The 12947-nt window shown below is 33.0% G+C and overlaps 1 protein-coding gene across 1 annotated transcript; it reads left to right on the forward strand.

The window, feature by feature from the left end:
* The first annotated feature begins 2566 nt into the window (after positions 1–2566).
* Positions 2567–6222, forward strand: LOC110115756 (transcription factor bHLH94). Its single transcript, XM_020849113.2, has 3 exons — positions 2567–3064; positions 4572–5006; positions 5874–6222. Exons 1-3 carry the CDS (start codon positions 2618–2620, stop codon positions 5964–5966), a joined length of 975 nt encoding a protein of 324 aa, XP_020704772.1. The 5' UTR covers positions 2567–2617; the 3' UTR covers positions 5967–6222.
* The last annotated feature ends 6725 nt before the right edge of the window (positions 6223–12947 follow it).

Consider the following 12947-nt stretch of genomic DNA (forward strand, 5'->3'; position numbering starts at 1 on the left):
AAATAAAATGAAAAGAAAATGATCCTAAATGACCCCTATGGTTAGGCTTCTCAATTATCACTGATTTGCCACTTTTTATGAACATATTATTGTGTGGCCTTACCTCTCCTATCGCTACTTCATGGGAGATTAAAAAACAATAGAAATGAGATTCTACTAAAATGCAGTGCTTTGTGCTCTATTATTTAGGAGCTTAGGCTATAATTAAGGGCAATTAAGGCTTCGTTTGAGACGGCTTTTTTACTGTTTCTTGAAACAGCTTTTTAGTATAAAAATTAAAATTTTTATACTAGAAAGCTGCTTCAAGAAGCAGCAAAAAGTCATCCCAAATAAAACCTAAGTTTCAAATTTATATACATTATTATGATTCTACTTTTAATTCTCTCAAAAATCCCAAAGACAACTCTGCAGATGGAGACAAAGCATAAATTAAAGAGTGTTCATTAGTTTTTTCCGTAAATATTACTCATCAACATATTTTAAATATATAATTTAACACCGACATTATCTTACACGACTTAAAAAAAAGATTTATTGATATAGATATTATTGTATAACTCTTAATTTTTTAAATCATCTAATCTAGTATAATTTTTGGATGGATAATTATGTGTGACGTTCGGATCGGAGCTGCGTTCGATTTTTATGAGTGTGAGGAGTAAAAAAATAGTGGTGCACAATAACTGCACTTTTATTATGCACGCTAACAAAAACCTGATAGAGCTCCGATTCGAACTCTGCATGTAATAATCTTTCCAATTTTTGACAGCATAACTTTGCCGTCTTCACGTGATTGATCTCTCTCCCTCTCTCTCAATTTATTTTAAATTTTAATTTTAAATATATTATTCTATATAATTTTTAACTTCAAGATTACATAGTTCATTATGATCTATAGCATATATAAGAAATATCTAAGAATTGAATTTCATCAAAATTTTGAATTATTTGGTCATTCATTAATCAAGCATATATGATAATATTAATAATTTATTTATTTGATTTCAACCATATAAAATCGTAATTATTTTCTCATGTAATATAAGTGTGTGCCCCTCCTAAAAAAAAGTGAATATGAAAGATACGAGGCTCGAGGCTGGGATGTGGCGGAAACCCTGCTTTATCTTGCCAGCGATGAGTCCAAGTATGTGAGCGGGCATAACCTTGTCATTGATGGGGGTGTCACGACCTGTAATCTCATTGGTTTGTAAGAGTTTTTCTAAAAGGACCGTAGACTGAGCTTAAATTGTTGATAGGAATCAGACAACGGGTGCAAGTCTGACGTTGGGTAGAAGTCTGTTAATGGACAAAAGTCAGGCGTCGGATAGAAGTCCGGTGACAGGCAGAAGTCCGGCGACGAGCAGAGGTCCAGTGTCGGGTAGAAGTCCGACGTCAGGTAGCCGGGCAGAACTCCAGCTTCAGGTAGAAGTCCGATGGAATTCCGGTGATGGGTCGAAGTCCAACGTCCGGGTGGAAGTCCGGCATTGGGTAGGAATCCAGTGACAAGCGGAAGCCCGATGTAGGATAGGAATCTGGCGACGGGTGCAAGTACGACGTTGGGTAGAAGTCTGGCAAAAGTCCAGCGAATAGTAGAAGTCCGACGTCGGGTAGAAATCCGACAACGAGCGGAGGTCCGGCGTCGGGTAGAAGTCCGACATCAGTCAGTGGTTGAGCAGAACTCCGATGTCATGTAAAAGTCCAACGAAATTTCGGTAACAGGTCAAAGTCTGGCGTCGGGTAGAAATCTGGCGACAAGCAGAGATCCGACGTCTGATAAAAGTTCGTAGTCAGTCAGCGGCCGGACGGAACTCCTGTGTTAGATGACATTCGGGCAAAACTCCGGCATCGGTAGGTTACCAGGTGAAAGTCCGACGGTGATCGAGTAGTCTCTTCCTTCTCATCTTTTCTTGCTTGGGCCTCCTTCCCCCCGGATGGAATGGTGGCAAGGATGTGGAGTGTAGCTTTATTGGTGTCTACTTGGCTGGTCCGATTTTTCAGTGTTAAACAATAATGAGGCAAGTTTTCATGCATGCCCCCCAAGATGGTCATGACTTGTTTTGACAACTTTGGTGGTTATTTCATTTGCGTAGTCAATGGTGCCTCTTGTATTTAGTTCTCGTTATTGTATTCTTTGCCTCCACTAGATGGTCCAAGCATGACATTGAGTGGAGATTCTGAGTCCGATAGGCTTCAGAGCCTTTTATTATTTTCTTTAATTTTGAATTATTTTTTATTTTCAGATTGCTCGGTAATCTATCGCTTATTGTAATTTTTTAAGCTTTTGTATTTTTATGTGCTGACCTCCTTCAGCCTATGGTTGCATGTCCCTTATTACCTGATATAAAATCTGTTGTAAAAAAAAAAGTATACTAATAGGATATTCAGCACATCTTAAGAATACAAATACATTAAATTCTTTATTTAAAAGCTTAAAACATTTTATTAGAATTCCTAATTTAATCTCAATATGAAATCCCAACTAAATTAGCTAATTTCTTTTAAAACAAATCCCAAATAAAAATAAAACCTGGCGTAATAAACTAAATTAAACAAAGCAATTACAAGTAAATCCAAAAAAACAAGTTATCATATATGCTAACACAGAGAATCCTAACACATGGCATTAGATGCAATTGTCTTTCCGCATGGCCCCTTCGGCTGCAGCTTGAAGGAGATGTATAGCTTCCAAGGAGACTCATGGGGTTGGGAGCTTGCTGATCAGCTGGTAGAAGATGACAAGAAGCAAACTTTATACTGGGAGGCTTCTTGTTCCTCAATGCGGCAGGGATTGGAGCACTGGAATGTGAGCTCCTCGACGGCGCCGGAGGTGGAGGTAGCTGCCTCGGCAGCGCTGGCCACGCTCCAAAAGGACGATGTCAAGAAAAGAGCATCAAATATTAATTATGGACAAAGGAAGAGACGACGAAGGCAGCGTATGAAGAACAAAGAGGACGTGGAGAACCAGAGGATGATTCACATTGCCGTCGAACGCAATCGTCGCAAGCAAATGAATGACTACCTTGCTGTTCTTCGCTCACTCATGCCTTCCTCCTACGTCCAAAAGGTCTCTCTCTCTCTCAGTTGAATAGTTATGATTTTAAATAAGAGGCGGCCAAAATTTAGGGGATGACGATTGCAGAAAATTTAAGAATTTTTTTATAAAATCCAGCATAGCTATGAACGAAAACCACCTCTAAATCCCACCACTGTCATCACTTTTCTTATAAGAGTTTAAGGATCCTGTTTAATTTCTTGCTCGAAAACGAGGTAAAATTTGGAAAAATCATCCAGATATCAGAAATTAACTTACTTGGGGCATCTTCAACCGAAAAATCTATTTTACACTTCAAAATACATTAAAATTCCTAAATGCAATAATTCATCTCTAATCGAAGTCCATTTCTTCTCCTCTTTCGCGTGCTTCTTCATCTCGCTGCAAATGAACCGTCTTTCTCCTATTTCACACGATTCTTCGGCAAATCCCGTCAGCATTTTTTTTTTTGCATAGATAAACAGTGCGCCGCCAATATGACGTCGTCGCACTGTTCACTCCCAAAGATTAGCGGAAAATTTCACGTTCGATTGAATCGTTTGACAAACGGCATACACTTTCTTACGATTAGGTTGCGGATGGCCTTACTAAGCAAAAATACATGCCATTGAATATACGACCATGGCTTATAAAAGAGCTGTGGCTCCTAAACCCGGAAGTGAGGATGGGGCCGAGATACCAGTTATGAATATTTTTATATAATATACATTGTTATTAACAAAGTTTTCTTCAGAATTTCCATAGCTTATTGTCTCCCATATTTTTTTTTTTGCAGTAAATACATGGCATTAGTAGAATGTTTTATATTTCTTTTATATAGTAAAAAGTCCACAAATTCTAACGACTCAGTCACGAACTCATAAAATTCAAATGTGTCGAACACAAATACATGACAAATTCGCTCATATTTGAGTTATTAATATCATGATATATAGATATTAAATGTTTAATGGAGTGATATTTTTTTAAAAATAATTATATAAATACTATTTAAATTCTATTAATTTTGATGATATCGTATAAAGATAATTTTCAAAATTATTAGATTTCAAAACAAGGCTGTATGTATCAAACCAAAAATAAATAAAAATATATAATTATTATTGGTCATTCTAAATAACATTAATATTTAAATAATCCTTCTATTTAGTATTTAGATAAAATTGAATGCAACATTCTAAAATAAATTAAATAATTTTTTGATCCATTTGTATCAAAAAATTTACCATTTTAAAATTAAGATAAAATGCAAAATGTAACGGTTAAATTATCTCTGGCTTTTTTACTATGTCCAATTAAATAAGAAAGTTAGCAACTTTTATCATTTTTCTAAAAATAAAATTAAACATCTCAAGAAGACATGATATATAAATCTTCACGAATTTTAATTTGCATTCGATCATATATCCCCTTACAATGCTCTTAGTGCATAATTTTCATCTTCTAATGAGCAAAAGGTGAAAAATATTTTGATTTTATCTTAAAACAAATAATAAGTTTAAATTTGTCAAACATGCAGGCTGATCAAGCCTCCATCATAGGCGGCGCCATCAACTTTGTAAAGGAGCTGGAACACCTCGTCCAATCTCTCCAAGTCCATAAACAGCTAAAGCAACAGCAGGAAGAGAACAGAGATCAAAATCTCTCTACCGCTAATCTGCTTGCCAACTTCTTCAGATTCCCTCAGTTTTCCTCAACAGCCACAGCTGCCTCCGCTGAAGCCATTGCTTCCACTACTATCAAATCTTCAGAACTCGCCATGGCGAAGCCATCGGCATTGGCCGACATCGAAGTGACGATGGTGGAAAGCCATGCCAACCTCAAGCTGTTATTAAAGCAACGCCCGAAACAGCTCCTCAAGCTGGTGATCGGCCTCCAGAATCTCCGCCTCACTGCAACCCACCTTAACGTTACCACCGTCAAGCCAATGGTTCTCTACTTCTTTGGCCTCAAGGTAATGAAGGCCAACATGATTGGCCGAGTTATGCTTTTCTTTGAGGGTTTTTTTTTTAGGCGCCTATAATTTTTATAAACATATAATTATAAAATTATTGTGAAAAAAAAATATTTTTTCAAAATTTATTACAGAAATTATAGATTTTTTTTTTTTAATTTGCAATAATTTACAGCTATCAGTATATTTGATTCTCAAAACTAATCTAGCATCACATAAATTTTTAAAAAATTATAAAAATTTAAAGGCGAAAATTATATGTAGCTGAATTTTTTATAAAGGTAATTATAAAATTTCTGTAGAAAAAAATATATATTTTTAAGCTACTGTGGAAAGCATATTTCTAAAATAATTATTTTTTAAACAGTTAAAATTTATAAACAAATAAAAATTATTGTTGCAATCTTAATAACAAATCAATAAGAAAAAGTTTCCCAAATGAAACATAACCTAAGTATTGATCTAGTCTTAGCAAGAATATGCTATTGTAAAAAATACCAATGGTTATCCCTCAAAAGCTTAAAATTTTAAATTAAGAAATAATACTTAGCCTTCATTTGGAGCGGCTTTATTACTGTTTCTTAAAAAAATTAATAAAAAAGTAAAATTTTTCTACTAAATAATTGTTTTAAGAAGCAATAAAAAAGCCATCTAATGAAGCCTTACTCCCCAAGAACTAGTATGGAAACCGATGATAAGAGAATTTTGTTAGAGTGAGAGAGAGAGAGAGTACTGAACGTTCAAAGATTTAATTTTTACTTTGGTTAAAAGTAGATCCAAAAAGTAATTTATTATATTTTATCTTTTGATTTGAAAAATAGATCTAAGAACAAGAGTTTATGATAATGTTTTATGTTTTATTTATAGGTGGAAGAGGACAGTGGACTGGCTTCGGTGGACGACATCGCGTCTTCGGTGCATCGGATGCTGGAGAAAATCATTGAGGAAATTGGATTCTAAGCTCGTCGATCTGCACTCTTCGATTCCATCTATGTTTTCTTTCTGCTGATCACCATCCGTTCAGTAATGGCTGCTTTGCTGTTAGAGGCGATATTTCTATACCAATAAATAAGTCAAGGATTATCTCTAAAATATTATGATATATTGTCTTTATTAGGATAGTTTTGTACTTTGTACTTAGTATCCTAATTTCTCTCCAATGTCAAGTTGTATAAATCTGATAACATTCAATGGAGAAATACAGCATTTCAAATTATATCGTGTAAACCTATTACTCGATGGGAGCTCACGAGATCAGAACGAACTGAGGAAAAGAAAACAAGCAAAACTATTCTTTGCTTACTTTCTCCTTTCCCTTTTGTCCTTTTATACATTGCAGAATAGCTAACGAACAAACTATCGATAATTTTGAGAACATAAAGGATATACTGCTAAAACGAGGTGCAGAATCAAAAACAGAATGATCAGAAAATTGCTGGGAGGTGGCTGAAGTTGTTGTGGTAATTGGGAGTGTTTTTATTTTTTTTATTTTGGGAACGGGGGTATCTTCCCGCTGTCATTTTAAAGAAAGCGTTTGGTGGTGTAACTAATTCATCGGTGGAACCTAACGAGGCCACCCACCAGCATCAGGTTCACACTTGTTTTGCCAACCGAGGGGATTCGAACCAGAAATAGAGGGGATTCGAACCAGAATCTATCAAGTTCCAATACATCTAATTATAATCCTTCTTCTAGCAAAAACTAGAGGCAAAAAAAAAAAAAAAAATCTATTGTGGACAACAACTGGTCATATGATAATTATGTGACAAAGATAAACATATTAAATTTTATATATCTACACCTCCGCCACAAATATCCGCTGGACTTGAAGCCACTGTCATAACTGATGACAACTTAGAAAACAAGACTAAGTTGTATCATTAATTTAGGAACATCTCATCACATTAGCTCAAATCTTCAAAACCTATTGATTCATTTTTATTGTGATAGTAAAGACGACGTCGTTATACTCAACAATGGATAAAGTATCCCTATTACTCATATAATTGGTTATACATCTCTTAAGAAGAGTCTTCTATTTATCTCTCCCAAAAATTTCAAAACAAAGAGAGAATTGAAATTATGGTTTGTAGTAGTATGAGAAGCAATGGATTGCAAAGATGAGAAAGATGCAAGAATATCATTGATGATGACACAATTTCCTCATGCACGAGGAGTTATTAATTAAAGGTGTTCAATGAAATGCCATTTAGAGAGGTTAGTATTGGGAAACAAATCCAACCATTCCCATTACAGTTGCAATCTAATGTTGTAAGGCTTCAAAGAATATCTCTAACATATCTAGGGTGACATAGCCATCAACAATCAAGGTTGCTCTAATTTGGAGTTGGTTACTCAGCAACACAGGAGGAGGATTAGCTTGAGGATTGTTATTGGATTGCTAAGCTTCTTCTATCATATTCCATTTGTACATTGGTATAATAAAGGGTTCTTACATATAACATCAAATGAGAATGGTGAAGCTTCGCTCCATCCAAGATGATAGAGGATGATTTTATCCAAGATGAAAAGACAATGTTTGATTCCACATAGAGGTTTAACAAGATTGACAAAATATTTTATGATCGGGGTTGGTCTATAAAGATGCGGGGTCAAATACTAAAAAGAAAGAAGTGAATGTAAAGAAAAATATATATACAAGCTTTAGAGTAATTCATTCCAACGACATGCATCCGCTAGAGCAATGTTATTGTTTTAATCCATTGGTATGTAAGGTACTATAGAAGTTTGAAATAGGTCAATTAATTAAGTTAACAAAATCTCAAAATTCAATATATATGAAAAGAATTAAAAGATACAAAAAAATATCAATGATCTAAAGTATCATTCCATTAATTAGCTTGAGAATGGGTATTATAGATCTTCATATGACTAATGACACTACTTTCAAATTGAAGATGAACAATTTCAAAATTTGAATGATCGAACTTCCATTAATGAGTCTTGTTTAATGATTACATAGATCTTTTATATAATTATCAATTAATGGATGTTCCATTGACCAAATATTTTTTTGAATGTTGGATTTGATTCATTGAATTCTATAATATCTGAGCTAGAATGTCCTAACCAAAGATGAACTCTCTTGAGAAGACCTCATATTGGGATTGAGATGCCAAAACATTGAGCTTAATATTTCTTGAGAAGATAGGATACTTGATTCATTGGTTAAGGCTAGCGTGATATGCTCATGTCAAAGATGTGACCATGATAAAAGAATTTTGAAGATTACACTAAAAAAATAAAAATAGGCTCAACCAAATTCAATGTGAACTTGGCAAATACAATGAGTGCTTAGGCAAATGCAGGTAATTCCCCTTAAAGATTTATTTTGAATGTTAATAGCAAAGACCTATTGTAGTCAATGATAAATCATGCAAATCAAAGAAAAGAAAAAATCTATAACAACCCATTATAGAATTGAATAAAGCACTTCCTCCCTCTTAGTGATGAAGTCTAAAATATCTCCTCTTATATCATACCACATAATTATGTTTATTAATAGATGAACATCATAGATGCAACACGAGGTTGAACTCCTCTAAAGTGTTAAAACAAGAACAATCAAATCTCCCTCTCCCTTCCCTTTTCTTTAGGATTTACTTTAATTGATTTCTCTCAATCTTAATTCTTTTGTGAGGTGCCGGTTGAATGTAATGTTCCTAGTGTCAACACCTCATACAATGCAATGCAAGCTATACCTCACTAACGTGTACCTGCCAGCTAAGTAATGCATATCCACTACTCTGCCTACAGCAGTCTGCCAGCAACTGAATCACCATGCTGTCTCTAACTACCTGTTCCCTGCATTCTTCTATAAGACTACCAATCACTGTATCAAACATTTAGTAAAAAAGATTGATAATTCATTTATCCAATGTTATTATATGCTCTTTCTAACATCTATGCATGAGCTCTTTTATGGCATCAGAGCTTCTACGATATATGGCTGAACAAAACTCCTCCTCGTCAACAACCCCCAATACAATTCAACAATAATCCACTATGATAATGTCTTAGCATTGTCCCTAGCAAACAACCCAGTATTCCATGCGATGATTAAGCACATAGAAATTGACTATCACTTCATCAATGATCATATCAAGTCACGAGAAATTGAGGTTTTACACATCAGCTCATTGGATCAACCGGCGGACATTCTAATCAAACCACTTTTAGTTACTAGGTTCAACACACTTTGTGACAAATTAACTATCCGACCACCGGATACTTAATTTGAGCGGGCCTGTCAACACCTCATACAATGCAACACAAGCTATACCTCACTAACGTGTACCTGCCAGCTCAACAATGCATCACCACTACTCTGCTCACAACAGTCTGCCAACAATCGAATCATCATGCTATCTCTAACTACCTGTTCCCTGCATTCTTCTATAAGACCACCGATCACTGTATCAAACATTCAATAGAAAAAATTGATAATTCATTTCTCCACTGTTATTCTCCTAGGAGGTCACCACAAGTTGATATTTATAGATGAAAACATTTATAACTATAAAAACTCTCATAATAATCATGTATTAGAAATCAAAAGATATTACATATATTTAAAAAAAAAAATCCAAAATTATTTCCTAAAAAAAAATCCAAATATAATCTTAATCTAGAATTTAAATTAATGATGATATATCATCTCATATTAGAAGAATTTTTTTCAAAAAGAAAATTTTATCTCCAAAAATTTAATATCCTAAGAGTAAATGAAAGTTAAAAGAGCAATAAATGAATTTGATGAATAAATAGAATGAATTTCAAAGAAATTGAAAAAAGTTAATATCTGAAATAAAGCTAATTAATATCAAGGAAGGAAGAAAGAAAAAAATGATTTGCAAAATCATTCACATATATTAGAAAAGACTAGTAATATTCACCCTAAAAACTAGTATTAATAATTATTTTGCATGATGGAAATCTACAGTCATGAAAGATTTTCCTTTCTTCAAAGCCAAAGAGAATAACAAAATTTCATCTGACAGCTTTTGTTGTGTTAACCTAGATTGCTGTGGTTCAACAGGTTTTTGTCATGTTATCTTTAGAATGGAATCATGTTGAGGAAAAAATCTGCCAAGTCTGGAGTGGGGACAAGTGCCTTGCCGATTGTGCAAGCAATTTTGAAAAGAATGCCTGCAGGTTTTGTCAAAGTGAAATTGTTGGAATTAAATGCTCATGCAATGAACTATGGATGTTCATATATAGATGATGATGAGATGGAGCTACTGATTAGCCCCTTAGTAGCTCAACTAGCTAGCTTACTGTTATTGTGAAATCAGAATAAATTGCCATATGACACGATTAGGATGGTCAATTATTGGCTAGATTTTCTTAGTTCAGATATGTTTTGATGCTCAATTCTTAAAATAAAAAACTAAAAGTTTAATATTTGCATGTAACTGGGTAACCTAATTATTATTATTATATATATATATATATATATATAATATATATATATATATATATTATAATAATATATAATATATATATATATTATATATTATATATATATTAAGTTTAAAATCCACGGAGGGGCCTACGCGTTGATTAACGGAAAAAATTACACAGTTCTTAAAAGGACCTCGCGCTCCCTACTGCTCAGAAGAGCTACAAAATTAAAAGTAAAAAAACCTACAAGCACAAGGTCTTTACTACCAAAAAATACATAATACCCTAGGAATGTATATATATATACATATATATATATGATATATATACGAGAGCGGGTGAGAGGGAAGAAATTGCTTCCATCGACCGTCCGGCCGCAGTCTCCATCTCATTTTTTATATATTTTTCGATCTCATTTTTGTATATATTTTTGTCAAGTAAACATGTAACTCATAAAAAAAAAACTTTAATTATCATTTAAAAAGTGAAGCTTTTTTTCTTTTCTTCCATATGGATTATTTTCTTGCCAGTAGCATATTCTTGAAACTCACACCTTGCATTAATTTAAATTAGGAATAAAAGTACAAGAGGGTACATGAAGGAGAATTTAATTGTTATAGTCTCAGGCTTGGTCGTTTGATCAATCAAATTGATGAAGAGGCTCAAGAATTGATAGAAGAAATGAAGGAGAGCAATTTACATGGCTTAGATCATATGTAGAGTACTTAGGATAACAAAGCATTGCCTCCATCTTCCTTTTCTTTGAGAGCTTAATTGTTATATTTTGAAATAAATGAAAGAGACTTAAATTATTATGATCTTCTCATTAACAAAAAAGTTTATATTCATGTGAGCAATCATATTATATTCCGTAGTATGCAATAATGTCTCCTAATACTTAATGACAATTGTGATCACTATTAAATCTCTAAACTAGCACAACTTTTTATAGGTTGGCAAGAAGTCATTCTAGAGAGATAAAAAAGCTACAAAAAAATTTTGGCAGGGCATATGAACATTTAATGTGTAATAGTGATTAGTTCTATGCTCATAGACTAGTTAACATCTATTTTAATAATTGTTTTGAGTGATTATATGAATAGACAATCTATCAGTAAAAATGAATAGTATGGTGATCATTCAACAACATCATAAATAATTTTTTAAAGGGATGTTAATTTGACTTATTTTTTACTTTGAGTTTGCACATATTGCACCTTGTTTATATTGCATTTCGGAAGATCTATTATACCTTGAATTTTTCTTATTTGATCATATGAAGATCTTGATATCAAAAAATTATAATTTGTGCACACAAATATTTTAGATCATGTTAATTAAAATCATCTTGAGGATAGCATCTATAATTGTGCACATAGACATATGCTTTTGAAATTCACAAGATTGGATGTCTTGATTTCTATGAAAACCTAGGGCTATGTGCAACCATATGAAGGGGATCTCTTGCTAGGATTTGTAGGTGAATATCCCACTTCCAATGAAATGCCATTTTTAAGGGTTTAAGGGCAGGATTTTTTTTTTTGGAGAAATTAAAGTTTTAAAGGTTTGTATCAAAAGTTTTGGTATGAATTAATCTTATTTGTAGAGTTTTTATTTGGGGGAAATTTTCTTTTATTGAGTGTGGTTGTACTTTGAATTTATGAAAGACCATTGTGTGTTCATTGTTATATGCACCATTATGCTTTTTTTATAGTTAATCAAACATCCCTCTATCTTGTGGGTGTAGCCTTTATTGATATCCAATTATAAAAATATATTCTTAATATTTGTATTATTTTTCATGTCATCATATTCATCATTCATGACACCTTGTGACAATTTTCGGCTCACTTATTTTGCAAAATAGTATTAGTATATAATGTGAAAAATAACGCCCATAATTAAGATGAAGATCATTGCTTTCATTGCTCAAAGAGTTTTTTTTTTCTTATGTAAAACAAAGATGCATGAAATTTTGATTTAGTGCAAACTTATGAAAGCACTCATAGAGTGTTCAAATATATCAATGAAGATAAGTAAATAGATAATATAAAAAAAGGATGAAGAAGAATTTTTTAATGATTGGCAAGGCATTTTTAGAGGTCTTTGAAAAAAACATATTAGAGCCATGACACAAACAAAAGTCTTTATACCAGACCAAAAGCCCCTACAAAGTATTCATAATATGTAACTTTGCATGTAGGAAAATACAACTAGTAGTCGCATTTAAATCAAATTAATTTCAAAATACTAGATTTAATAAAAATTAATAATGAGATCAAAACCCTATTATTATTATACTTTTTACCTTCCTCCTATGAGCTTATTCATGAAATTATGTTATATAAAAGAGATTTTCTAAGCTTCAAATATGAGAATTCTAAAATATATATAATTTTGAGCTTGATGGTGTTAAAGAATAAAAGTAAGATTACATATTACTCGTTGGGAGAAACTACCAGAGAAAGGTCTATCTCCAAAAGCAAGTACGCTCAAGTTCACATGAATTAATAGAGC

Source organism: Dendrobium catenatum, unplaced genomic scaffold (genome assembly GCF_001605985.2).
Source record: "Dendrobium catenatum unplaced genomic scaffold, ASM160598v2 fragScaff_scaffold_262, whole genome shotgun sequence".
In the NCBI taxonomy this organism is placed as follows: domain Eukaryota; kingdom Viridiplantae; phylum Streptophyta; class Magnoliopsida; order Asparagales; family Orchidaceae; genus Dendrobium; species Dendrobium catenatum.